The sequence below is a fragment of the Marmota marmota genome, unplaced genomic scaffold (assembly GCF_001458135.2).
Source record: "Marmota marmota marmota unplaced genomic scaffold, marMar, whole genome shotgun sequence".
Lineage (NCBI taxonomy): Eukaryota > Metazoa > Chordata > Mammalia > Rodentia > Sciuridae > Marmota > Marmota marmota.
The window spans coordinates 1,568,618-1,595,539 of record NW_026000168.1 but is presented as its reverse complement, the minus strand read 5'-3'; the positions used below and the strand labels follow the sequence as shown (position 1 = coordinate 1,595,539).

Here is a 26,922-nt window from a genome sequence, read left to right as displayed (position 1 = left end):
CTTCTCAAGCATTTCCACTGTCCACACAGCAATGAGAAGCCCACCTGTAACAGTTTTAAATCAATTCTCCCCTTACCTATTTTTGTTAAATAAACTGATAAAAGACTGAAAAAGCCACTGTGTGGTTATAAAAAAATTAATGAAACCAATTAATTATACAACAAATTATGAATTTCCATAAAATATGCACAGGTTTAGCCATCCTAAATTTAGGGGTTTATCATGGGTCATCAAAAATTACCATTTTATTAGGTCACATAATGCTTACCGCTTCAGTGAAAAAGGATACTAGTCTCACAATTGATTCCAGGCCATTCACTATAATCCAGAAAAATCTGGAACTTCCCTGACCTCAGTGTTTCACTCTATAAAATGATACAATGTTTACTCATCTAGCTGGTTAATTTGGAAAAGTAAAAGAAACAGTAAATTATTTGAAACTCACATTAAAATACCAATTACTCGTTTTTTATTTATTTCAGTGTCAGTAAAATAAAGTAGGTTCTTTGCAAAAGAATATATGCCAAAATTTGGTCAAGAGCAGAGAAGAAAATAAGTATAAGAAATTCAAGAATTTTATAAAGTTCAAAACGTTCCAAAGTGATGTCCTTAAATCGAATTTACTGTGTAGAATATGACCTACTAAACTTATCTAACAAGGACTCAAGAAAAAGTTAACAGTCACAATAGAGAAATTTCCTAGTATGGCAGAAAAGGAAAAGATTTACTCATCACCAAAGACAATAATACTTTATATATATATATATATATATATATATATATATATATACACACACACACATATATTACCAGATTTTTCAGGAGCTCACATCCTAAGCCACCAGCTCCAATGATTAGAACTTTACATGTATCTAACAAAAACTGGAGAGACTGTAAAGAATGGAAAGGCATATTAAAATCTTGATGATTACCATTAATAAAGCAACAAACCACAAGATAGCTTCTGATGTACCCAAGAAAAATACAATTAAGGATAAAGAGCAGTTTTCATTTGACCAATTACTTCAAATTTATGAATCAGATCCAGAAATTCTAAAATACTAATGATTTCACAGTTTTAAATTGACTTTTACTGTGTAATGTTAAAAGGCTATTTCTAACAGGAAAAGCTATCCTAATTATTTTTTCTTTAACTTTTGAAAGAGTAGGGAAAGCATCAAATTCAGTTACTTAATTGATTTCCTAAATAATAGAAAAGTTTAAAAATCTTACAAAGCGATGATAGAGCATTAAATAAGGTGTTTAAAGTTTTAAGAAATAAGATAAGAAGAATAACAGATGCTTTTGAACACAGTAAGAGAAATAAAACATGAGATGACAGAAGAAAAAACAGAAGGAACTCAGAAAATTCCTTATCAGCAAAAAATAATTTGAAACAATAATTTTAACAGAAGGGACACTCAAATTATCAAGCAAAACAAATAAAACTTTAAAAGTACAAGAAAGTATGGTGTATTATCCAAAGAAAGCAGATGTAACTCTATCGATTCTTGTTCAACTACTCAAAGATGAGACCCTGGGCCAAACTCAAAATTCTGCACACTAAATTTTAGGAGTAGCACAATATTTCTATTTCAAAATAATACCTCTTCTGAACACAAAAGTACATAAAAATTTATTGTAAAGAATCCTTTTTTCCATATTATAATGAAAAGCAAGTTGTATCTAATTGAACATTAGCTTCAAGTCAGACATATCAGTTCAAAATTCTATTACAGCACAAACATTTTAACATGCAATTCATTACAGTCAATGCTAAGATGCTCATTCCAGCCCAATTTCAAAACTTAAACAAGCATATCTATATTCCTATCAAAAGTTAATTTCTCATAACAAGGCTACAAAAGGGAAAAGTGTCTAAGAAATTACTTTGAGCTTTAAGAATTTAAAGTGTAACAACTTGAATGAAGTTATGAACTGAAAATTTTCAACTTACATAATATGAAAGTGACTCATGTATTAGTCATTCAAATAAAAACATTTAAATATTCTATTTAATACTTCAAGATAAATGTTTCACCAAACAGCATTTGCATTATAAGAGCAAATTAAAAAGGAAGCATTTTATTATTTTCAAAATGTAAACTACTAGAGCAATTATTTAAAAATAAATGTTTCTCACTTCAGTGCTTGGTTCGAAATCAGGGTGTGTGAAGGGTCCAGATCGCTCGAGGAACTTCTTTACATGGTTCCAGCGACCTTCCCAGTCTCCAGTGTCCCCACACCCACCATCAACAGCCATTCTGCACAGAACACAGTAAATTCAACTGCAAAGATCAGTATGAAAAAGTCACACCTATAACTATTATGGTTTTATGGAATGAAAAGGTAACCACACCAGACCTGCTCAAATAGAATAGGAAATGTTCAATGTAGGTTATGTTTAGGCTTTCCAGTTTGTCTTGCTTATTATATTGGTTCATTTAAAACTAAGAACTGGATGTTTATTTCTATTTTTATTTTATCCATTTGATGAAATAGATCAGCCTATTTCTGGGTTCCTAGAGCAACCCAGGCTCAAACTGATCTCTCCATGACAAATGGACTTCTCTGCATTTGGCACTTACAAAAGAATACTGCAAACTTTCAGCCTATGCCTTCAACATTGGATCAGGAGGTATGAGATACCTGGGGGCACTTTCAGAACTGTGTTGTTTCCACTATTCTATTGCTTATGTACCTTTCTGAGTCAGAATGGTGTGATTTAAAGATCATTTTTGACGAGAGGAACTTTCAGGCATTTTTCTCAGAAAGAAACAGAGGTTCCAATTTTCAAAAAAACAAAAGAATCACACTGTCAGGTGGTGGTTGTCACTAAACACACACAGAAAAGGATTTCGAGAGGCAGTATCACCTAAAACCTTCCAGGATACTGAATATGGGGCTCCACTAATAAAGGTCTATCAACAACTAAATAATAATAATGATGATGAAAGCATCTCAGTTCTTATGCAGAGCTGGGTTCCGCTGCACAACTAACGCTGTCCCCTTGAGCAGATCCCTTGACAGCCACAGACCTCATCTACAGGCGGTCTAGCTAACTTTTAGGGGTCGACCACAGAGGCCTTGGCACTTGGCCTGGCACACAGTGCGCTCCCGACCTGCAACTGTCACTCCATGCACAAGCTGCGGGGGCAGCAAGGGTGGGGTGGCTTGTCACTATGGCCACCGAGCCAGGGCCGCGGCCCCTTCCAGGCGCGCGGNGGGGGAGGGGACCCCGGCGGCGGCGGCAACCGCCCACCGCCGCGCTCTCACAGCCAGCCCAGCCCGGCGCGCAGGCCGGCCAACCCTGGTACTTACGGCTCTTCGCCATCCGCCATATTGCTCCCGCCGCTTCCCAGGGGCCCTCGCGGCGAGGAGGAAGGGGCGGGACCCAAGGGAGGGAAGGGGCCAACAGGAAGGAAAGGAGGGCGGGGCGTGGAAGGGGAGGAGCCTATTGGATGATAGGAAGGGCGGGGACCGAGAGAGGAGCAGGGCCAATGGGGAAATGCTTAAAAGAAAAGGCGGGGCCTACGGAGGAGAAGGACGACTGGGTCTCAGGATGGGGCGTGGCCTACAGGAAGGAAAGGGAGGGCCGTGCTGGAGGAAGAGGCGGAGCCTACGGGGAGAAAAGGAAGGGCGTGGCCAGAGAGGAAGAGAAGGAGAAAAGGGTCTGAGAAAGGGGCGTGGCCTACAGGAAAGGAAAGGAGGATAGGGCGGGAGAAAGGGGCGGGACCTGAGGGAGGGGTGAGGGCGAGGGGGGTCTGGAGCAAGGGCGTGGCCGGTGGCAGGCGAGGCAGGGAGGGCTGCAGGAGGCGGCAAGGTTGTGCCCTCTGCAATGTTGTTGTGCCGCATAAGATGCGGACGTGGGACGTTGTGTGTCAATGCGTTACCGTGTTCGTCGGCAGCCGCCCAAGATGTGGATCCCGACCGCGGAAACGACTGCCCGACCCCGGGATGGGGCGCGTCCGGTCGGCCTCTGTGGGCATGGCAGCCTGCAGAGGCAGGGCTCCTATTTTTGTGAAAATCAATACTTCAGCGTCGCATCATTCGGTCCAGTACCAGAATTGTGGCATACAGGTGATAAATGTATCTTAGGAAGATATATATAATACGTAGATGAAAAGTGTCAAGCAGAAAACACAAAAATTGAAACGTGATTTAGAACACCCATAATCCCAGCACTTAAGGGTGGGACAAAAATGATATTTAGAGTCAGAAAAAAAAAAAAACTGAACTTAAATCCTCAGTTATTAACAATGAAATCTTGGGCACCTCTGTTCCTTTATTTGTGAATTGAGCATGACAACATATGCCTTATAAGGCTGAGAACTGAATGAAATTCATATTGGTTCTCGAAATATAGTCCCTGATCAGCACCTCTTGGAAATATGTCACAAATGTAAATTTGCAGCCCTTGCTACAGCCTCCTGCAAAGCGTGGGATGATTGTACAGATGTAAATTTTGAAAACCACTGGTGTGAGTAAAGCAAAGCCTATTGGTGAAGGTAGCTGTTCTAATGGTTGTGATATTTAATCTCCTCTTTGTCCTATTCTCCATCACACTTTAAGGAGGGCTTATCCTTTATGAACCACAATTGGGTTCACCAAGAGCATTTCACTGAGCTGAGATCAGCCCATGCCAGGTGGTGGGTGCAGGAACAGAGCTCATGGTGCATGCCAGGAGACACCAGCCCCCTCTGGATCATGTCTCTCAACCTCTACTCAGAAACCTCTTTTACCTGCCCAGACAATTCCACAGAAGGAAACCACTGAGATTAAACCATTTGTTTGTCAAAATGAGCTCCTGTGGGCTAGGCCTGTAACAAAGCTGGTTTGGGGATGCCCTTTGATTGGTGGCAGTGAGCATCATACACACCCCTGTCCTATGGGCAGGAACCTCAGGAATCCCATATCCTCTCATAATCATTTTACAGAAGAAGAAACAGGCCTAGGGATTGTATGGAGCTGGGCCATGATGATGCAAAGGCACCTGCCCTTCATCTGCCTGCCGTGGACTGACACCCTGACTCACAGCGGAGGCATTTTGATAGAGGACACCAGGCACACACTGGCTCAAGCTGACTGATTAGAACCAGCCATCTGCCCTTGACAGCAACAGAGATAGGAACATACAATAAACTTTTAGACTATCCACTAGGTTTATAGACAGACAGGCTGCTTCTATCTAGAAGCCCATGTCCCCCATAGAAGCCCCAGGAAGACCTCTATGGTAAATCTGTCCACTTCTGCCTCCCCCACCCCTGAAAAAGAGAGAGAAAGAATGGGGAGTACTGGTCACTTCCAAACAGTGATAAACAGACTCAGTATGTGTTCATTTTATTTAAAAGGGTTCTAAGCTGGGCCTAGTGGGCACATGCCTGTAATTGCACAGACTGCAGAAGCTGATCCAGGAGGATGGCAAGTTCAAAGCCAGCCTCAGTAACTTAGTGAGACCTGTCTCATCTCAAAATAAAAAAGGGCTGGGGATGTGGCTCAGTGGTTAAATCCCCTGGGATCAATCCCCAGTGCCAAGAAGCGAGGTTAACACTGGTTAACACTGGGAGAGAGGCAGAAGGGAATCTTGCTGCAGACAGTTTTATGGGTCTTCTCTGTTGCTTACTTTTAAACCTCTTCGCAGGTTTAAGCAAATCAGAGAAAACATGCTGAATACCAATGGTTTGCTGGATACCAATGGCCCTGGATCAATTACACTGTGAGTCATGCACACTCCACAGCTTTTGGTCATGCAGTTTTGAGCAGCGAGGGGTGAAAGCTCTTGAAACACTCCCAGGCTCACAGGTCTCTGCTGCAGGTGTGGGGCTGGTAAGATCCGAGAGCCCCAGCCCCGGGGCTGCTGCCCTGGTCTTGGCCAAGATCTCTCCCTCAGCTTGCCCACACTGCGGCATCTTGGAATCCCTAAGCCCAGGGATCCCTCCCCTCCCTCTGACTTCCTGTAACTGAGCAGGAGGCCTGGAACATCTCTGTTTAGCTCTCCTCCTCACAGTCCCACAGAGAGGAGTATTTCCCCACCTTTCAGGGTCCTTGGAGGCCAAGCAAGGCAGCACCTCTCTCCTGTCTTATCCCCCACTGGGCTTTCACAGAACCTGGAAGACGCAGAAGATGGGTTGACCCTGTATTGCGTAGCTTCCGCCTTTTCTCCCTGTACACCCAGATGCAACCCCAATAAAATGACAATGTGGATGTTTATTAAAACGCACAGGAAACAGAGCAGGTTAAAGCACTATGAATACCACCCAGATAAATCACGGACCCGATGTCATTACCAATGAGTGGCGTCTACCTCTGAGCATCTACTTTACACCAGGCACTTCCCAAACAGCCCCACCTGTGTGACAGAGATGTTCTCGCCCAGTTTACACGTGAAAATCTGAGGCTGGGGGGAGACTGAGTGAAGTCCCCAAGGTTGCCTGTAAGGGACTGAGGATCTGGAATGATCATTTTGCTTCTTCTGACTTAAACTCTCTTATTTTCTCATATCCAAGAAAACGTGAACACTCAGGAACATGATAACATGAACACATTTTAAATGCTATTAAAAAGCAACACCAAGATGTCTCTTAGCACTGATTTGATTCAGTTACCAAAGTCCTGAACATCAGTAGCAGTAGTGATTTCCTACACTCTAAGTTCCTTAGCTGCTTTCAGAAAACAAAGGCAATTATATATATATCTTGTAGACTTTGCTTTTTTTTTTTTGCTTTTCAATTTTTTGAAAGTTGGCAATCTGAGTAGAGTGGATTTAATGTGTTGAAACAGTCCGACTGTCAGGTTTAGAGACTGTTGTATTGGGCACAATCATCTTAGAATTCTGTCTACCACACCATGAAACTAATCAAAATACAGTCCACCCTACCCCCAACGTCCTATCCGTGGATTCAACTAACCACAGATAGAAAACACATTTTAAAATTTTATCTGTTGTGAACATGTATGAACATTTTTAGTGTTATTATCTTCTAAACAATACAGTATAACAACTATTTATGTAATGCATTGCATTAATGTAAAAATATAAAGTCTTTTTATTTTTATTTTTATTTTATTTTGTTCCATTTTGAGTACTGGGTATTGAACCCAGAGAAGCTTTTTACAACTGAGCCATATCACCAGTCCTTTTATTTTATTTATTTTTTGAGACAAGGTCTTACAGGTTGCTTATGGCCTCACTGAGTTGCTGAGGCTGGCCTTGAACTTGTGATCCTCCTGCCTCAGCCTCCCAAGTTGCTGGGATTACAGGTGTGTGCCACCATGCTCAGTTTTATTGTTTTCAGTATTATAAGTGATCTACAAATGATCTAAAGCCTATAGGAGTATGTGTGAATACTATGCTCTTTTAAATACAAAAATTTCAGCAGCTTTCAATTTAAATATGGCCGGGGGGGGGGTGTCCAGAAAATAATTAGATGCTGAGAGATGATTGTACTTTTATTTCATGTACTTGACATAAGAGATCCACTAAGCCCGGCACAGTGGTGCACACTGTAATCCCGGTGATACAGGAGGCTGAGGCAGGAGGATTGCAAGGGTACCCATCCTGGGCAACTTAGCAAGACCCTGTCTCAAAAAATAAAAAGGACTGGGGATGTGGCTTGGTGGCTTGAAGCACACGCCTCCCTGGTTAAAATCTCCAGTAGCAAAAAAGAAAGAAAAGGAAAAATATATTTATTGTAGTATTTGGCCCCTTAACTGAAAAGAGGCTGTTAACGTTAGGATGTAAACGACATACTGGGGAGCTGGAGCGAACAGAGTGGCTTATCACTTGGTTAAGATGGCACAGCAGTTCGGTCATTCCGCCGTGGGTGAAGAGAAGGGAGGACAAAGAGAGAGAAAAGCCAACCCAGGCAGGGCTCGTGCTGTGCAGGGTTTCCCTCCCGAGTTGCCACTCTGATCTCCTGCGGCGACGCACCGCGGAGCAGAGACAGCTGGGGACCCGCCTGCGGAGGCGCGGGGACGGTGACCCCGAATTCTGAAACCCGCCCCTTGCGGGCTGGACCCGGAGCGGGCGGCGGAGGAGGCCGCGGCCACCCCCTGCGCCCCGCGGCCGGCCCTGCGCCCGGCCGTGCCCGAAGCCCCGCGCGGAGCCAATGGGAGCGCAGGGCCCCGCGCACCGCCCGCCCAGCTCCCCGCCCAACGCGCGCCAGCCGCAGAGCCCATCGCGCCGACGCGGCTGTCACCTCGGCGTCACCGCGGCCCGGCGCGCGCTGGGCAGGCAGGAGCGGAGGCCGCGAGCATGGACGTGAGCATCGCCCCGCTGCGCGCCTGGGACGACTTCTTCCCGGGCTCCGACCGCTTCGCGCGCCCGGACTTCAGGGACATCTCCAAATGGAACAACCGTGTGGTCAGCAACCTGCTCTACTACCAGACCAACTACCTGGTGGTGGCCGCCCTGATGGTCTCCGTCGTGGGGTGAGTGGCCGGGCGGGCGGGCGGGGCGGCACGGGGCTGCGGACACTGCCCTGCCCTCGCTGCAGGCCTCCGGAGGGCTGGGGGGCCAGGCCAGGGCAGGACAGTCCACAGCTGCCAGGGGACACCGCCCTCAGCACAGGGTGTGCCTTCCCGGCCAGTCCGGAGGGCCTGGGGTCCTGGCTCAGGTCTGTCCACAGCTGCGAGGGGACACCGCCCTCAGCCACCGGGTGCGCCCTCCCTGCGGGTCAGCGGAGAGGCTGGAGGCCAGGCGAGGCATTTCCGAGCAGACACTGGCTCTCTGGAGGCCCTGCCACCTGCCGGGGCCTGGGCTCCTTCCCCGGAGGACTGGGCCTGGGGCCCGGGAGCTGGTAGGGCACCGCTGCCCACCGGGGGCAAGGAAATTTCTTCTCCCCCTGTGCTGGGATCAAGCTCTAGCCGAGGAGATATTTGTACAGGTTTTTAAAAATAAGAAGAAAGTGGTGTAACCTTGTCCTGGGGCTGCCTGGGCGCCACCCAGAGAGGACACACCCAGAGTGTGTCCTAAAGGGGCATCCCGCCGGTTTGTCCCCTAAGCCTGCCAGACTCTAGGGCAAGGCTGACCCGGGAGCAGAGGGTGCCTGTCTCCTAGGGCACACGCCCCCGTGGGGGCAGCTCTGGGAGCAGGCAGGCCCCTGTCAGTTTCTCCCTGCCTGGCTGGCCACCTTTCCTGGGGTCTCAGCGTATCTGATGTTGAAAAACTGCCCTGTTTTAATTAAGGTGGCGCACACACGGGTACACACACACACACACATTCTTTAGAAACCACACTGCCTTGCGGTTCGCCCTCTAAAAAATGCTTCTCCCACCTTTGCCAGATGGGAGACAGTGTTCTCCATGTGATCATCTCCTACACATCTTTAAAGAAAAAGCCATCCCAAGACTTAAAATGCAAGGACTCACTTGCCCTTAAACAAGTGTCTGACATCTCTACTTCTAGAGCTCTGCTTTGGAAGGAAAGTGAGCAATTCGCACTTGGAGGGTGTGGGAAAGGGTGAGCAGGATGGGGTGTTAAGTTGGCGCCGCGCTGTGAGTTGGCTACGTCCCTGCACCAGGCCCCACACCAAGCTGGAGCACAGCAAGATGAATCAGACTTGAATCCTGTCCCAGGGACACATGGCATTTTCTGAGAAGCTCAAGGAGCAAAGGCACAGCACAGAGGAGGGGAGAGTTCAGTGTCCCCGTGGGGCTCGGAGTGGTCACCCCGCAGAAGCAGAAGGCCTACGGGTGGGAGCCCAGCGGTCTGTGGGCTCCTCCCTGGGGATGGCTTGAGGTGGACCTCCCCCCAGCTCCGTGCTTCTTTTCTGAAACTCATTTAAAAGAAAAAAAAAAAAAGTAGAAAGTAAGTTTTGCATTTGCGTCCTTTTCCTTGGTAAAGAAGACAGGGCGTCTTATCTGGTGATCTAGTTATGTGGGTGTTTTCTTCAGGCAACTCCAAGAACAGAGACAAGGCAAAGTTTGACACACATCAATCAAATGTACAAAAACAAAGAGCATTTTTCTTATCTTTTTTTTTTTTTTTTCCAAAAAGTCATGCTGAGCAAACCAGACGCAAGCTCAGGCAGCCTTGCAGCTTTGACTCACTGCGAAGGCCAGGGCCAGCCCCTTGACTAAATATAGCTCCCTCCTTGTGGTGCCTTAGGGCACTGGCGCCTCCAGTTTGGGGGTGTTGGCTCTTCTCTTTCCAAGTAGAAGATGTTAATTGCTAGTGACATTTTCAAAGGAAAAAGTGAAAAGTACCCATTGCAGTTTTTATTATTCTTATTTTTTAAAATTTACGATAGATTTAGGGCAGTCATAGTAAAAAGTTCTTTTAAAAATTGAGTGTGTGTAAAATGGTAAATGCCCTTCACAACCTAACAAAAGTTTTGGTATATAACCTTTAACTGTTTTCTAGCACCTAAAAATACGTACTCTATAGTCCTCCCCCATCATTCTTTTCTTTCATTACAATCAAAAACAACAAAAATAAACATGTATGGAGGGCTCTGCGTGTTGATTACTCAATCATCTGCATCATGTGAGAGGACCTAATAAGTAAAGGATCACTACTCTAAAACCTGAGGCTCAGAGAAGTTAAATGAGTTACTCAAAGTCGAAGACCCAGGCATGTGCTCTTAACTACCGTGACATCTCTCTCGCAGTCATGAGTTTTGGCATGCTAGTTGCTCAAAGCTGGAGGAAACCCAATACCTTCAGGGCCAGGTTGGTCAGCTGATTCTGGGCCTTTCACATGCTGGAGAGAACTCTCCTGTTCTGCAGGGCAGCAGATGGGCGGGTCAGAGCTGCTGGAGGCTGTTAGCCTAGCTCCTGAACTCGCCCTTGATAGTTCCCATGACCCAGTTGTTGCCCAAGGCCAGGACTGTTTGGAGGTGCTCACCTGGAGGAGCCTGGGGAGCAGCATTGGAGGCCTGTAGCCTGGGTGACTCTCTGATGTTGGAAAGGAGGTCAGGAGAGGATGGAGGAGGCCACTGGTCAGGATCACAGGAAGGGAGAGGCAGCCCCAGGACTCGACCCAGAAACACCGGGAGGACTCTGCTCCCCGGTGAAGATTGAGAGGGCTCAGGAGGGGACAGATCTGGGTGTGAGGTCCTTATTGGGCGGGGCTTGGTGAGTCTGGTCTTCCTCCTAAGAGGGAGGCTGGGCAGGCACCTGAGCCAGAGCAGCGCAGCGGACTGTGTGTGTGAGAGGAATCCCAGCCCAGCCTGTTAGCGCCTAGCCCTCCTGGAAGTTCTCACCTCTTCTGCTCCCTGAGTAGTCAGGTAGTGGTTGGAAACCAGACTGAGTTCAAGTCCCAGCTGCAGGACGCCAGCTATGCAGCCTCGTGCTGAGCCGAGCCTCTGACGTGGCTGATGGTGCTGCCGCAGCTGGCCCACTCTGAGGACCAGCCAAGTGCATGCAGGCCATGCTCTCAGAGCAGGGCCAGCTGCCCTGGAGAGTCTGCTCCAGTCCAGTCTGGAGCAGGACTCTGCTCCAGAAAATGTTTTCCCCTATGGTTGTCTCTGTTGGCGTTACCAACTGAGGGGGCTGAGAAATGCAGGCGTGCCTTCTATTTACTCATTTATTTTGGTACCAGGGATTGAACCCAGGAGCACTTAACCACAGAGCCACACCCCCAGCCCTTTTTAGATTTTATTTTGAGACCGGGTCTTGCTAAGTTGCTTAGAGACTCACTAAGTTGCTGAGGACGGCTTTGAACTTGTGATCCTCCTGCCTCAGCCTCGGGAGGCACTGGGATTACAGGTGTGTGCTCCTGTGCCCTGCTCCAGACAGCATTCTTATAGCCTAGACTCCATCCACCCCAAGCCCTGCCTCAGCTTCCTCACGCACCTGCAGACTGCGGCCTCCTCTGGGTCACCCCTCAGAGGCCACGCCCCTTTCTCCCTCCCACCAGTGTCATGGGGCCCCAACCTGTGCTTAGAGCTTCCTGTTACCCCACGGGGTTTCAAGTGTCTCTCTGCTCTGGACTCTGGACTCTTCGGAGGCCAGGCCGCAGGCTTTGGTGGTGACAGCTTTTCCTTTGCTTTGTGTTTTATGGTTGTGATTGTGGTTCTCTGCATCCTGAGGCTGCCGTGTTGCACATACCAACGTGGTGAGTGCAGACAGGGTGTGGAGGCCAGACCTCCGCAGGGCCATAGGGCAGCTCACAGGAGCATGCCAACACATAGCTGAGGCAGCATGCTCCCATACGGATGGCCACTGGGTCATTTCCCGGGCACTGTGCTATGTACATACGCATGGGTCAGCGTGATGGCAGCTGTGTCAAAATTAACTTAAGGAGATTATGTCAGACTGCACTGCTCTGTTTTAAGATCCTGGTGAGGTACTCTGCGGTCAGGCTTCTCCACCTCAGCACTGTGGACATTTTGCACCGTGTAGACTTGTGAGGGTGCGTGCCGTGCAGTGGGGTGCTTAGCTGCCTCCCTGACCTCTGCCCGCTGTCTCCCAGCCACACACCCTCCAGTCACCACAGTAGAGGTGCTTGCAGATGCTGCCGGTGATTGAGAACCACCTGAAAAATCGGGCGATTCCTGCCGTCCACTGAACACTAGTTTCTTCCTAACAAACTACAAAAGCAGCTCATAATTTTCTCGTAGGGGAGGGGTGAGTGGCCTGAAGCTTTACCCAGCTCCGACCTGTCATGTCGTCTCCCTTCCCTTAGTCTGCCTGAGGTCTCTCCTGGTTCTGCAGGCTCTGTCTTTTTGTTTTCTGACGGAATGCTGGCTTTGACTGCTCTGGAGTTCTGCTGCTCTAAAACAGGGATGGAAGGAAAGACTTCATCAAGACCAAGAACATTAGGGCTTAGTGAGCAAGGGCAGCCCCGGCCCTGCTGCTGATGTCCCTGTGTGACATCCCAGGCTGCAAGCCCCTCTCCTGCCCATGCCTCGGGGGCTCCCTTAGGCAGGGGAGTGGGGAGATGTGTGCCCTTTGGTGTGTCTGTTGCCACTTCAAGCTATGTTCCTTATACAACTTCCTTCCTGTCGGGGGCTGCAGGCCTCAGTGCAGAAGGGACTGAGTGACTTACAAGAAACAGCCGGAGTAACAAGCTAGCCAGTGCTGTTTTGCTGAAAGCAGCCTCAGCTCCTTCCAGTGACGAAGGAGAATGTGACGACTTCTGCGTCCTGGGCATGGGACGTCTCGGCACCAACATGCTGCGTTCACACTGTGCACAGCAGTCCGAGCCGCTGCCTCTTTTTGTAAAGTGAAAAATCAAGGCGACAGTTAATTGTACTTGCAGTGTAAGAAACGAGCATGTGACGCGCTGCGGGAGCTTCTGTGTGCTTGGTCGAAAGCCAAAAGATTTTAACTGGAAAATCCTATCCAGAGCGGGCCGAGGACCAGCAGCAGCCTGACCTGTCAGCTTGTCAGAAATGAAGACTCTCTGACCCTACAGCAGACCTCTCAGGTCAGACCCCACCTTTTAAGATGATTCATGGGCACGTTAAAATTTCAGAAGCACTGATCTGGATGAAAAGAAAGACTGGCAGAACTTAAAGACACACACCGTACGTCCAGGTGAACCTTCAGAGATTCTGAACGCGTACTTCCGGCCATCGATCGGCTGGTCTCCTCCCCTAACTGCCCACACTGTTGAGACACATGCCTCCAAGTTCAGGAGGAGAGCCATCGGCCCTCCTAAGAAGTATAAAGGCTCGAGCTCAGGTGGCTAAAGGTGCTAACAGTAGCTGGGTTCATTGCTAGGAGGTGAGATGATTTTTCATTTAAACCATATTGCCCATTTTCTGAAGCTGTTGATGAGCTAAATCTAACAGAATACCCGACCCTTAACATCCGCACCGTCCTGCCCACCTCACTCTCAAAAATCCCTCTCTGCCACCGGAAGAGAGGTGCAGCTCTGGAATCACCGACCACACACAGGAATTGCACCAAGTAAGTGCTTCCGCTGCTCCTCCCGCAGACAGGGCACACCTATCCTCGGGGCCACCTCGGGTCTCCCCTGAGACAGAGCAGTGTCGCTGCCCCGTGAATGAGCCAAAGAAACTGCCACGGGGTGGTCTGGCTGGGCAGGTGGGCAGGAAGGTGGGCTCCACAGCTGCTGCTTTGTCACCCAGGGGGCAAGGGGTTTCTGGAGGGCTCGTCACCCTGGGTTTAAAACCAGGTTACCGCAGTGCTCTTCAACATGAGCATGGCTCTGCAATATGTCGCAGCCGGCGGCTGTGGGTGTCTGGCATTGAGAAGTGCTCCCAGGGTCTGTGCTTTTAAATGCTGCCAGGATGAGGAACCAGGCTCCCAGGTGGCTGGGGAAGAGAAGGACAAGGCAGCTCCGGGGGGGCTCCGGACAGGCCTGCGGGAAGCATTGCCCAAGGAGTCGAATTCTGTCCAGGCTGAAGCCAGAGGCAAGCCCTTTAGATTCGCCAGCTGCAAGTGCACTTTTACTCTATCACCCTCACGTGTGTTGCTCCTTCCTTCCTTCATTCATTCAACTTCCCAGACCCTGTGCCAGGAGACCTGGGGGAGAGTAAGACTCTGATCCCAGCCTCCTTCCTCTAGAGGGGCAGCAAGACAGCACTGGAAACATAAAATGGATTTTCATTCAAATACAGCAAGCACACTGAAATACACCCCTCCCCACACACACACACCCCTTTTCCCACCTGACTCACCCCGTGCAATTCCAAATTCCAGAACTCCTGGGTGTTGGTATTAGAGGGGACACTGAATGTGTGGACCTTAGAAAGGGCTATTCAATTTTACTTTTCTCACCCACAGCTCAGATGGCTGCTACTGAGCACCTATCTAGTGCCTGACACAGCAGTGAGGCCTGGGAGGGTAGCTAGCAGGGAGAACAGCTCCGCCCAGCCTTCCCCAGCCTCCCTGGTAAAGGCCCTCCCCCTCCCAGCCTCTCTAATTGCACTTGCCCTGTGACAGGAGATGGGTCGGATTCCTTCTGATAGCTCATGCATTTCTTCTGAGTGCAGGGCTTTAAGAGAGGTCTATTAACACTGGGTCTATTAAAAATTCTTCATCGAATAAGAATTGGATTTCATTAAATCATCTTCTGACACTTTGTAGCTCACTCTTCTTGGCTCCTCCCCACCCCAGCCCTACTCTGGTTGGTAGTGCCTGTTTCCGTTCCGTAGGGAAGGGCTTACGGTTTTTCTAGGTTAAGCGTGTAAATGGACGACACATCGCTGCGATTCCCAAACCCCTCTCTTAGAAGGCAGAAGCTGTCAGTCGACTTCGGGGTACAGAACTGTGAACAGGAATCCAGATCTGAGAGGTCAAGGTCCAGTTCTCGGCCTGTCTACTTCAAACCAAACTGAAGAGAGGCACTATTAGAAATCAAGACTTCCTGTTCGACAAGTGGGTTTCTGTCCTTTGTCACTTATCTTCAAAATGCTCACCCTGACCCCTCCTCTGTCTCTTGCAGTAAGTTGGCTTTCTGTTCAGAGAATGCTTTCAAGGCCTGAGATTGTAGACAAAATCTGCAGGCCAGCTTCCATTCTGCAAACATTACCCAAGTAGGTAGGATTTCTCCATTTCCCTTCCATTAAGCACTGGCTAACGGAGGCACCGGGCAGCAGACGCCCATGTAAAGCAGAAAACCAGAACGTGGTTCCTACTTCTGCTGATCTGCTTTGCTGCTGTGGGTACAACTTCTTGTCTTAGAGGAAGAGAGGGGACGGCTAGAACTGAGCGTGGGTGCAGGTGGAACAGGAACTCTCATGGGAGGGTGTCACATGAGCATTTGTGGCTCATGAGGCTCATGAGCATTTGTCCAACCCCTGTGTTCTCTGTGGCTCTGTAAGAACTTGCCGTGCAGTAATCATTCTCAAGAGCTTTCCTTTGTAAACTTCACTCTGCTGAAAGCATTCTGGGAGAACAGTTTGTAAACAAATAAATGTCTTCCCACACTAGTTCTGAAAAACTCCAGGTCGTGAGTAACGCTGAGCCCAGGCGGTGACAGATACTCTGGAGGGTTCAGCGTACCAGCCTTCCGACTTTGCCTGTGTTCCAAATGTGCTGTGACGAGAAGTTTCAGAAGGACCTTTGCAGCCTGGTAAGGGTCCTGATGCCCACTGCCAGGGCAGGTGTTGGATGTGCCACCTCTTCTGACTCAGATCCAAGTTGTCATTTATTAAAAATAAAACAAGCAGTTAGAGAGATCAGCGCAAAACGAAACTTGGAGGTGATGTCCCGTATGAGAGTGCCTTGAGGTGCCAGCTGCTGTGGGCCGTGGGTCACTGGATGTGGGTGTTGAATTTGGTGGTGCCACGGTGGACCTAGGGCGCCATTAAATATTTGTCATATGGAGCACACAATAAATATGCTGGGCCTCCCTCATGCAGCTGTGACTAAGCCGGGTTCCTGACCCACCTGAGGTTCTCTGAAGTCTCCTTTACCCCATGATCCTTGGCCCATTTACTCAAGACTGATTCGCGTCCAGAGCCATATTTATCCTTCACAGTCAGAGGCCGATCTTGCCAAGGTGCTGCCCTGGGAAACCAGGACAAACACAGGAGGCTGTTGAGGTCCATGGAGGGACCAAGAGGCGCCTGCAGAGGGATGGGTCTCGGGGCAGGACTCTCCCTGACCCTCAGTGCCCCTTCCTGCCACAGGCCCTGCCCCATCCACTCCCCTGCGCTGGTCACCCCTTACATCTGCCTGGGAATTCAGGTGACTTCCCCACTGTTGATTCTCACTGTGGCCCTTAATCACAGCTCTGGGAGGGGACAGAGACAGGGGCTCTTTCCCTAGCACTTGTTAGTGCACAATGAGAATAATTGTAGTTTGTCCAAGGTGAACCTCATGTCACCTGACCCATGGGTGGAGAAGCTAGCCGAGTTATTTAAGGGAAATTCTTTTGTGGGGCTACTGGGGGTTGAACCAGGACATTACTCTACCACTGAGCGACACTCCAGCCCTTTTTATTTTTTCATTTTGGAGCAGGGTCTTGCTAAAGGCTGGCCTCGGATGTGAGATCCTCCGGGCTCAGACTCCTGAGTACCTGGGACTGCAGGCCTGGGCCCCTGTGCTGGCTCGCTGAGCATATGTGATAGTATGCGAATGTGCTGGATTCTGAAGCTTCTTTCTCTGAACACACGCTTACTGGATACCTGCTCTGTGTCAGGCAGGGTGCTAGGTGCTGGGGCCGAATATGTCATGGTGCCTGGCCTTACGGAGCTTCATGTCTAGGAGGGGCCAGAGACCTCTGTTCAATACACACAAATAAACGTGAAACTGCCGCTCTGGTGAGCACCTGGGGAAGAGGCCTGTGTGCTGTCCCTGTGGAGGACACGGACAGCAGGCTGGCTGTGTGAGACTTGAAGGGGGTTGGAGGGGATGGGGGTGACTCCTGGGCACAGGAAGGTGAGTTCTGGGGAGCGGTGGGCTGAGCACAGCCAGGAGCTGGTGGAGGGTGGAGGCTGGCCAGCCTCTATTTAACTAGTGAGTCAGGATTCCCCAGGAACCGCATTGCAAAAGTGGCTTTTGAGGTTGGAGAAGTGACCTCTGTGCAGAGCTGCTTGTGCTTGGGAAATACGCCCTGGGCAGCTCCTGTCGGCCCTGTGGCCTTGAGGATCGCTGAGCTTTGATTTTCAGCTCTGGGTTGGTGGCCTTGGGCACCGACTCCTTAGTTGCTCGTGTGTAAATGGAGGTGAGTTTTCAAGATGTCTCCAAGCTCTCAGACTGTGACTGGCCCAGATCCCCAGGGCCACCGGTGTGGTAGATAAGGCTAGCTGAATCATGCCAGCAAGTGGAGGGCATGCGTCCACAGACTCTCCCAGGCCACACCCTCTCCCAGCCACTTTCCCTGGGAGGAATGAGCTGGCCCAGGGACTTCCCAGCATGATCCTCAGCTGCTGACCCCAACTGCAGGGACAGGTGGCCTGGAACGGGGAGTGGGCCCCAGAGCTGACTGCAGGATGGGTCATGCTGTGAACCGAGGTCACAGTTGGCAAGTGGCCCCACCCCGATTCTCTCTCCCTCCTCCCGGGTCCCTTGGAGGATGTTTCTTCACCTCTCTGGGCCTCGCACAGTAGGGCTGACTCATCCTTTAAGACCCAGTTAAAAAAAAAAAGAAGTGTGATGGAACCTTGACCACTTCTGCAACCATGAAGGATTCCACCAGAGTTTAAAACTATTGCAGAAAGGAACTCACCAATGATTTATTGGAATTGGGTGATTTATACCCGAGACTCTTGACTCAACAGAGAACACATTGCAGGCTTGGAATTGCAGGAGGAGGCCCATGTCCTGCCCTCTCCTCCCTCTCTCCCTTCCCTGTCCCCTCTCCTCCCTCTCTCGTCCTCCCCCTCCTCCATGGACTGCCAGTGAGTGAAGCTCCTGACCAAGCGCAGTGGCCGGGTCCTCAGGAAGGATGAGGCCGGGTTTATGGAAACTCCTATCCCTGACGCGCTGGGGCTGTCTGGACGGGTGTGACCAACAGCACAACTGCAGCTAAAAGCCTCTCACCCAAGAACTGCGCCCCAAGTTCCTGCACTGGAAAATGGACTCATGTGGTGTGTGTGCGTGGTGTGGGGTGTCTGAGGTGTGTGTGTTGTGTGTGGTGTCTGTGGTGTGTGTGTGTGGTGTGTATCTGTGTCTGTATGTGGTGTGTCTGTGTGTGTTGTGTGTGGTGTCTGTGTATGTAGTGTTTATGTGTGGTGTGTGTGTATGTATGTGTGTGTTGTGTGTGGTGTGTGTCTGTGTGTGGTGTGTGTGTGTGGTGTGTGGTGTGTCTGTGTCTGTATGTGGTGAGTGTGTATGTGTGTGCTGTGTGGTATGTGTGTGGTATGTGAGTCTGTGTCTTTATGTGGTGTGTTGTGAGCTGTGTCTATGTGAGGCTTAGGCTGAAGGATCTATGTGTGTGTGTCTGTGTCTGTGGTGTGTGTGTGTGTCTATGTGTGTGGTGTATGTGTGTGGTGTATATATGTGTCTGCATGTGATGTGTATGTATATGTGTATGTGTGTGTGTGTGTCTGTATGTGGTATGTGTGTCTGTATGCGGTATGTGTCTGGTATGTGTGTGGTGTGTCTCTGTGTGTGGTGTGTGTGTCTGTATGTGGTATGTGTCTGGTATGTGTGTGGTATGTGTGTGGTGTGTCTCTGTGTGTGGTGTGTCTGTCTACATGTGTGTGTGTGTGTCTATGTGTATGTGTGTGGTGTGTGTCTGTGTCTGTATGTGGTATGTGTGTGTCTGTGTGTGGTGTGTCTCTGTGTGTGGTGTGTCTGTCTACATGTGTGTGTGTGTCTATGTGTATGTGTGTGGTATGTGTCTGTGGTATGTGTGTGTCTGTGTGTGGTGTGTCTCTGTGTGTGGTGTGTGTGTCTACATGTGTGTGTGTCTATGTGTATGTGTGTGGTGTGTGTCTGTGTCTGTATGTGGTATGTGTGTGGTGTGTGTGTGGTGTGTATATGTGTCTGCATGTGATGTGTATGTATGTGTGTGTGTGTGTCTATGTGTCTGTATGTGGTATGTGTCTGTATGTGGTATGTGTCTGGTATGTGTGTGGTGTGTCTACACGTGTGTGTCTACGTGTGTGTGTGATCTTGCTCCAGGAGCGGGTCCCAGGGCGTGGTGCACTGTGCATTTCCCGTCTCAGGATGAGGCTGCATGTAATCAGAACGTGGAATAAAATCCAGTGGCTTGGCCAGTTTTTTCCATCTTGGAAACTCAGTTACTTTCTAATCATAGCTTGCGGCTGGGCGTGCAGTGAGCAGACTCCAGCCCACAGGAGGCTCGCTCTGCTCTTCCCCTGAATGCGAGCGACAGGAGCAGGTGGAAAGCCAGTCTGGGATCGCATGAGTCACGTGGGACTTTTCCTGTCCTTTGTCCAACAGACCTTCAGCCTAGATGTCCGCTCTGTATGTGCAGAGGGAAAGGGGAGCTTGCTGGGCAGGGTGGCCAGCCTGTCATCACAGTGACCTGGGGGGCTTAGGCTGGGGGATCTCCAGTGTGAGGCCAGCCTCAGCAACTTAGCAAGGTCCTAATTCAATTTAGCGAGACCCCATTAAATAAATAAATAAATAAATAAATAAATAAATAAATAAATAAATAAATAAATAAAGCAAGCCCTGGGGATGTGGCCCAGCGGTTAAACTCCCTGGATTCAATCCCTAGTACCTCCCCGACCCCAAAAAAGAAAGAAAAAGGAGAATCTTGACATGGGTCTCATGACATCATCCTGAACGGTTGTTTCAGTGAGTATTCTGGAAAGACGCCGGGGAGACGTTGGTGCCTTCCGCCAGGCAGCCCCTGTTTGCAGTTTACACAGAGGCTTTTCCTAAACTTTAACCCCCATTCTCCGATTTGTGTTAACTTGATCTCTGCTTTACAGTACAGCTGAGAAACATTTCTAGGTCGTTGCCAGGTCCAAGTCAAGAGGCTTCTATAAAGGGCTGTGTTTCTCTGTCATTTTTTAAAGATCAGGCGAACTGGGAGTAACCCCTTGGCTCCCCTACCCAGGACCCACCGCCGTGTTTTGGTCTCTTTGCTCTCTCCCTCCGTATGTTGCGTGTAGGAGAGGGATGGGTCAGGGAGGCTGCTGGGCCTCTTCTGCTCAGGTTCCGGCCCCTGCTAATGAGGATGTCATTCCTGACGTTTTTCAGGCCTGTTAGGAAATTTTTGTCTTTCTCAAATCAGTTCCAAGGTTACATCAGAGACAAGGTATAAACCAGGTTAAAATAAGATAAAATAAGAATAGCAGTGCAGAGGCCAGGTAGCCTGGGGTGATTCAGAGGTGGGAGCGAGGGAGGCGGCAGACAGGAAGCTCGGGGCGTGGGGTGTTGGGCATCCTGGGGGGCCACGTGCTTCAGGCTGGCTCTGAGAGGGTCTGCCAAGGAGCTGGGGCACTGGGTCTGGGTTGCAGAAGGCTCAGTTTCCTGGTGGTGCATGAGCTAAATCCCACCTTGGAGAAACAGACAGGTAGGTGGGGACCATCGTGCCTAGCTGGGTTGCGGGTTGAGGAATGGATGCTTTCTTATTTCTGTGTTTTCTTTAAGTGTTCACTTTATTTCTGATTACAAAGTCGTATACAAATGAGAGCTGTCCCTCCCGTGGACTGACTCCCCTGGATGATAACTCCCTCTCATGGAGCAGAGGGATTGCTGTAGTCTCGTCAGTGTCTTCCCACATTATTAAGGACGCTTCAGCTTCTTAGAACCGCTCTGTGTACCGGAGCTGGGATGTGGCTCGTGGTGGCACCCTGGCCTGGCCTGGGCCAGGTGCTGGCCTCCACCTCCAACCCTGCAGATGAACAGACGAATCAATCAATCGGTAACAACCACGGCCTCTTCTTGTCTCTTGAGTCGGCACTCGAGTGCCCCCTGGACAGGAAGGTCGTAGCCGAGAGGCCACTCAGGCAGCTCGTAGAGAAACGCAGGCAGGTGGCAGTCTGCCCCGGGCCTCTGCCGCAAGCTAGCCCTAGAGAGGGTGAGGGCTGCGGCCACGTGGGGAGCATGTGTTCCCTCTGAGTGTGAAGGTGGAAGGTGCTCCAGCCTGCTCTCGGCAGGGAGGAAAGTGGGCCCGGAGCACCTAGATCGTCTTGTTCCAGGAGGAGCCAGGCATGCCAGGTTGTCTGGATGTGTTTTTAATACATAGATGGGGCTTCAAGTACAAGTTTTTAAAAACACTGTATCGGAGGGACTGGGGCTGTAGCTCAGTGGCAGATCACTTGCCTTGCATGTGTGGGGCACTGGGTTCGAATCCCAGCACCACACAAAAATACATAAAGCTATTGTGTCCATCTACAACTAAAAAAAAAAAAAAAAAAAAACCCACGGTATAGGAGAAACAAAAATGTGCCTGCAGAGTGTATCTGGCCCCTGGAGGCCCTAGTGTGGCTGCTAGTCTACATTCAGCCAACGGGGCCCATCCTGGGAGGACTGGAAGGTGCCCCGAGAGCTGGGAAGCATAGCGCCCTGCATCCTCGGCCCAGGGGGCATGATAGCCAGGCACGCCGCCTCCCAGAGAGGCCTCAGACTACAACTCTGGGCCTCAGGAAGGTGGGGGCCCCTGGCTGGGAGCCAGAGGCCCGGCAGGGAGCTGGGCGTCATGGGTTCTTATTAGAGAGAAGTCCTAACCGTGTCCACTCCACGAGGTGGAAGGCCAAGGTTCTGATTCAGGTAAAGGGCTTGGGCAGTGCTCGGTGAGTACTTCTGCTCTCCACCCCCTCCCCCTCCGCTGCCCCCGGTGCTGGGCCCCTGGCTCACCCCCTGCCCCCGTGTTGCAGGTTCCTGAGCCCCTTCAACATGATCCTGGGAGGACTGGTGGTGGTGCTGGTGTTCACGGTCTTCGTGTGGGCGGCCCACAATAAGGACGTCCTGCGCCGCACGAAGAAGCAGTACCCCACGGCCTTCGTGATGGTGGTCATGGTGGCCAGCTACTTCCTCATCTCCATGTTCGGGGGAGTCATGGTCTTCGTGTTCGGGATCACTTTCCCTCTGCTGCGTAAGTCGGCCCGAATTTTCCTTATTTCTTTCTTTTTTTTTTTTTTATTTTTTTGTGGTGCCGGGGATGGAACCCAGGGCCTGAGACCCGCGAGGCAGGCACTCGACCAACTGAGCTCTGTCCCCAACCCCTGAGTGTTCTTTCTCCCACGTCATAAGGAAAACGAGCACCACTGTCCCGTGGGGTCACCTAACCCGTTGGCCCACCCCCTCTGGAGGTTCCTAAAATGGGAGATCAGGGTCCAGTGGCTCCTTCGTGCCCACTAACACGCGTGGACACTTGCTCTTTGGGGACACAAGAATGAACCACACTCCCAGGAGCCCTGCTGTAGTCACCATTTTCACTGCTGTGACTTAAAGACCTGACCAGCACAATTGGAGAGGAGGAAGGTTTATTTAGGGCCTCACGGTTTCAGAGGTCTCGGTCCCCAGACAGCAGGCTCCGTTCCTTGGGGCTCGAGGTGAGGCAGGACATTGTGGTGGGAGAGTGTGGCAGAGGGAAGCAGCTCACGTGGTGATCAGGAGGCAGAGAGAGACCCCACTTGCCAGGTACAAATAGGTCCCGAAGACACACCTCCCAATGCCCACCTCCTCTGGCCACCTTCAGTGGCCACCCAGTTAATGCCCAGTCAGTCACTGATGGGTAAAGGCTCTCACCACCCAGTCGTTTCTCCTCTGAACCTTCTCGCGTTGCCTCAGGCATGAGCTTTTGGGGACACCTCCCATCAGAACCGTGACAAGCCCCGAGTCCTACAGCAGGACCTGGCGCAGCCTCGCGGGGCTCCAGGTGTGTCTGGTACTGCGGTCGGCCGCACCCTGCCCACCCTTCACATTGGCCTGATGCAGCACTGAACATGCTTGTCCTGAGGAAGTGGACGACTTCCCCTCTTACTGAGATCAGTATTAGTGCCGGAGGGTGGGTGAGTCCACGAGAATACTGGACCCAAGCACTCCGGTTCTGGGGAAGAGCACCCGCCATTTTCTAAACTAGACGCGCATCCCGTACTCGGACTCCACACACTGGCAGCCTGAGGTAGCGGAGGGATAAGAACCCTGTCTCATCAGCAGAAATCTGATGGAAGTTCTAGTGCATGAAGAATGGCAGGAACGTCCCCTGAACTTAAAATAGCATCTTACCTGTGCACCGTGATCGGCCGATCTGGGGTTTGGTGAGGTTAAGCTCAGAGCCTCTACGGATGGATCCTGAAGCTTGGAGGACAGAATGAGTAAATTCAGACCTTGTGAAATGTCTTCAGCTTTTCCTTATGTGGTAGAGGCTCGTGTTAGTGGTTCTGTTTGAACCAAGCCCTCCCTTTAGCACCCTTCCACATACGAGCCCAAGGCTGTGAGCGAGACCCCGGGGCTGGGATGCTGCTCAGTGGTCAGCGCTTGCCTAGCACGAGCCAGGTTGTGGGTTCCATCCCCAGCACCACAAAAATTAAATAAATATGATCATATGTGGGTAGATTCTGGAGCCCCACCTCATTCTCCATTGGAATCTGGGGTGTGGGGAGTGGGGTTTGTCTGTCAGCAGACTCTGCCGTGCCTGGATGTGCAGGTCACTGGTGCAGGTCACATGACAGCTGCTGGTCAGATGGGCCTTGGCTTAAAATACAGGTTCCCTTAACTTCAGGCTCTGGGTCAGCAGGTCCAGGAGAGAAGCCGACAAATCTGATGATGAATAATTGGCAGGGAGTGGGCAGCTCCTAATGCTCACCAGCCCCAGAAAACTGACCCCAGGAGACACCTGGAGGGTGGCTTGCCCTGTGTGCCTCCCCAAGGGAGCATGTGGTGTCCCTGAGGGAGCAGGAGTCCCTGTCTGGAACACCTCGGCCACGCGGGTTTCTGTTGGGTTGGATTCACGCTGAATGTCGTGGCATTTAAGTAGCATCTGCAAGGAGAGGGTGTCCGGATGAAGGGAGCGGGGTGGCTGCCAGGTGCTGGACCTCGCTACTGAATTCCAGGTTCTGCCGCACACGCAGAAATGGGAGCTGCAGGGAGTCGGAGCGGCCCTGGGGGCTTGGCCCAGGGAGGGCTGGCTGCAGTGTGGCCGCGCCGTGGGGCGTGGAGCGGCAGAGGAGTGGCAGAGGAGGGCTCTGGCTCTGTGCTGACCGTGGGTCCCTTCTTCGCAGTGATGTTCATCCACGCCTCGCTGCGGCTGCGGAACCTCAAGAACAAGGTGGAGAACAAGATGGAGGGGATCGGTCTGAAGAGGACCCCCATGGGCATCGTCCTGGACGCCTTGGAACAGCAGGAGGAGAACATCGGCAAATTCACCGAGTTCATCAGCAAAGTGAAGGAGTAGCCGGGAGCCAGGCTCCGGGCCGCTGCCCTGGGCCGCAGTCTCCCCGGTCCACGCCCACTTTCCTCAGTGTCTGAACAGGAGGTGCCCGTCTTACCAGCCAGCTCTGTATGGCAGCATGCTCCACGGGCGTCCTCCTACCAGCCCCGACGGTACCCAGGGAGGCTCTCAGACACCATAGAAAACCACCCTCCTGCTGGCCTCGGGGTTTCCCGAGTGTCTGTGAAAGACACCCGTGGACTCCACAGCCAGCCAGCACAGCGGAGTGTCCAGACAGCCGGCCGACCCCGCCGCGCTAGCCTGTGTCCCCTCCCGCACCCCTCGAGAGCCCCCGGGATGGCCCCGCGTGGGGTGCAAACTAGCTTAGTCTGTATTGTTATTCTTCTGAAATCAGAGGCGATCTCTCTCACCTGGCCACCTGTTGGGCGTGCAGTGAACGCTGGTCAAGCCAGTTCTTTCTACTTTGTTTACGAATATAAAGATAGCTGTTTAGGATATTTTGTTAAAGTTTTGTAAAATTTTTTTGGAAACGCTCGTCCTGTTTCTTTTCACCAGCAGGTGGTTGCTGCAAACTGAATGTCCTCTTCCCTAAGGTGGTTACACTGGGTAGCCCGTGTCACTCTTGACAGACTTGTTAAAAGACACAATAAAACCGAACTTGGATTCCGTGTGTTGCACATTTTTTTTTAAAGAGAGAGAGAGAGAGAGAGAGAGAGAGAGAGAGAGAGAAATTTTTAATATCTATTTTTCAGTTTTCGGTGGACATAACATCTTTATTTTATTTTTATGTGGTGCTGAGGATCAAACCCAGCGCCCCGTGCATGCCAGGCAATCGCGTTACCGCTTGAGCCACATCCCCAGCCCTGCACATTTTTTTGTTGTTGTTATAACACACAGAAAAAGGTGCCCGAGATCATGTTTCTTGTAAGTTTCCCATGGTTTCGTTTTCAACTGGAACATTTAGGAAAACACAAGAAATGTGCGTTTTTATCAATTCCCTGGGGGCACAAAGAAGCCGAGGATAACTCCTCTGTTTGAAGTTTGAAAAGCGTCTTCAGACAGCCAGGTGAGAGGCTTCTAAAAGGAGAAATGGTCACTGGTTTCTGCACTCCATAACAATCTGGGATAGCAATCGTGACAACCGTGTGCTTTGACAGACATTAGGGGTAAGAAAGCGTGAGTCTGGGTGTCCCTTTGCTGCCATGTAGTTACAAACAGATCACGAAGGATGTGGGCTTGCTGATGGGACAACTCCATCCGTGAAGTGAGCCCTGAGGCTTTCCTACCTTGGAACTGTGCAGACATGGGGGAGGCACTTGCTGGGGAAATTCTCTGCATGTCCTAGAGTGAAGAGCACTAGCATTTTCCTGCTCTGGATTCTTCTTGCAAATTTCTCAGCCATCCCGGAGCGTCTGCTTAGCCCTGTGATACCACTAGGATCCCAGATGCAGAACACCATGACATGTACATGGTGTCAGTTAGCATCCCATTTTAAAAGCAGGTTAAATTCTTCAACCAGGCTCTTTAGCCTGGGAATGGTCAGCAGAAAAACCATCCCGTGAGCTGCTGTTCCTTTCTTGCCAAACCTGGGTACTGAGTCAGGGAATCGGGAAGCTGGATCATCTTTTCTTGGAGCATCCTCGGGTTACCGGTAGCCCTTCTGAAACCCTGGACCTTGCTGTGGTCAGCAGGCACCGGGGCTCCCAGAACTTTGCCTGTGACATCCAGACTGTTTCTAAGCGTGTTTACAGGGCTGGTCCTCAGAGGTTCGCCTTGGTACAGAATGTGCCGACTACTTAGGAAGCATTATTTTTGCAGCCCTTTCTTAACACTCCTGTTAAGAACAATCCTGTTAAGAACAAAGCTGTGGGCTGTTGTCTATTTTAAGTTACACACTGGACTGGAAACTATTTGAATTCGGCTACTTTTGCACAAATTATGTTCAAAACAGAGACGCGCCGTGTTTTTTTTTTTTATCCTGGCTCATCCTTCCAAATCACGTGTTGTTTGCCCCCTTTGAAGCTGTCCTCTCCCAGCCCGCTCTGCCTGCTGGGCATCAGCCGTGACCCTCACAGGGGGAGGAAGGCCGTGCCCGGCGTCTGTCCACCCAGATAAAGAGCCGACTGATTCCCAGCTCAGGTCAGTCCTATTACGATAGAGCCTCAGATTGATTCTACGCACCTAGTGACCAGGATGGACAGGTAAGGGCTCTGGGAATGGGGCTGGAGCAGCCTGGGATGTCC

General features: G+C 50.5%; 2 protein-coding genes across 7 annotated transcripts in view; one reads left to right on the top strand and one right to left on the bottom strand.

The window, feature by feature from the left end:
- Uba3 (ubiquitin like modifier activating enzyme 3) overlaps positions 1–17,333 on the bottom strand; it is a 32,785-nt gene extending 15,452 nt beyond the window's left edge. Inside the window, exons 1-4 of one of the 6 annotated variants that reach the window (XM_048786995.1) lie at positions 17,329–17,333; positions 15,552–15,556; positions 2,144–2,264; positions 811–891 (exon numbers count right to left, since the gene is read on the bottom strand). In XM_048786995.1, the coding sequence (XP_048642952.1) occupies positions 811–891; positions 2,144–2,263 (201 nt within the window). In that variant the 5' untranslated portion in view covers position 2,264; positions 15,552–15,556; positions 17,329–17,333. Of the gene's footprint in view, positions 1–810; positions 892–2,143; positions 2,265–2,567; positions 2,572–3,122; positions 3,142–3,321; positions 3,456–13,305; positions 13,312–15,551; positions 15,557–17,328 lie in introns of those variants that run through there. The other 5 variants (XM_048786997.1, XM_048786998.1, XM_015494914.2 and 2 more) reach the window with 5 other exon arrangements.
- Arl6ip5 (ADP ribosylation factor like GTPase 6 interacting protein 5) lies at positions 8,160–25,342 on the top strand. Its single transcript, XM_015494912.2, has 3 exons — positions 8,160–8,430; positions 22,161–22,378; positions 24,510–25,342. The coding sequence occupies exons 1-3, from the start codon at positions 8,255–8,257 to the stop codon at positions 24,680–24,682; spliced, it is 567 nt and encodes a 188-aa protein (XP_015350398.1). The 5' UTR covers positions 8,160–8,254; the 3' UTR covers positions 24,683–25,342.
- The last annotated feature ends 1,580 nt before the right edge of the window (positions 25,343–26,922 follow it).

What these genes read in the sequence shown, in the direction of transcription:
- Arl6ip5 (XM_015494912.2), top strand. Translation starts at nt 8,255, where the DNA reads ATGGACGTGAGCATCGCCCCGCTGCGCGCCTGGGACGACTTCTTCCCG. An exon ending in CTGATGGTCTCCGTCGTGGG is followed by an intron (nt 8,431 to 22,160) that starts GTGAGTGGCCGG and finishes CCCGTGTTGCAG; the next exon opens with GTTCCTGAGCCCCTTCAACA. An exon ending in GATCACTTTCCCTCTGCTGC is followed by an intron (nt 22,379 to 24,509) that starts GTAAGTCGGCCC and finishes CCTTCTTCGCAG; the next exon opens with TGATGTTCATCCACGCCTCG.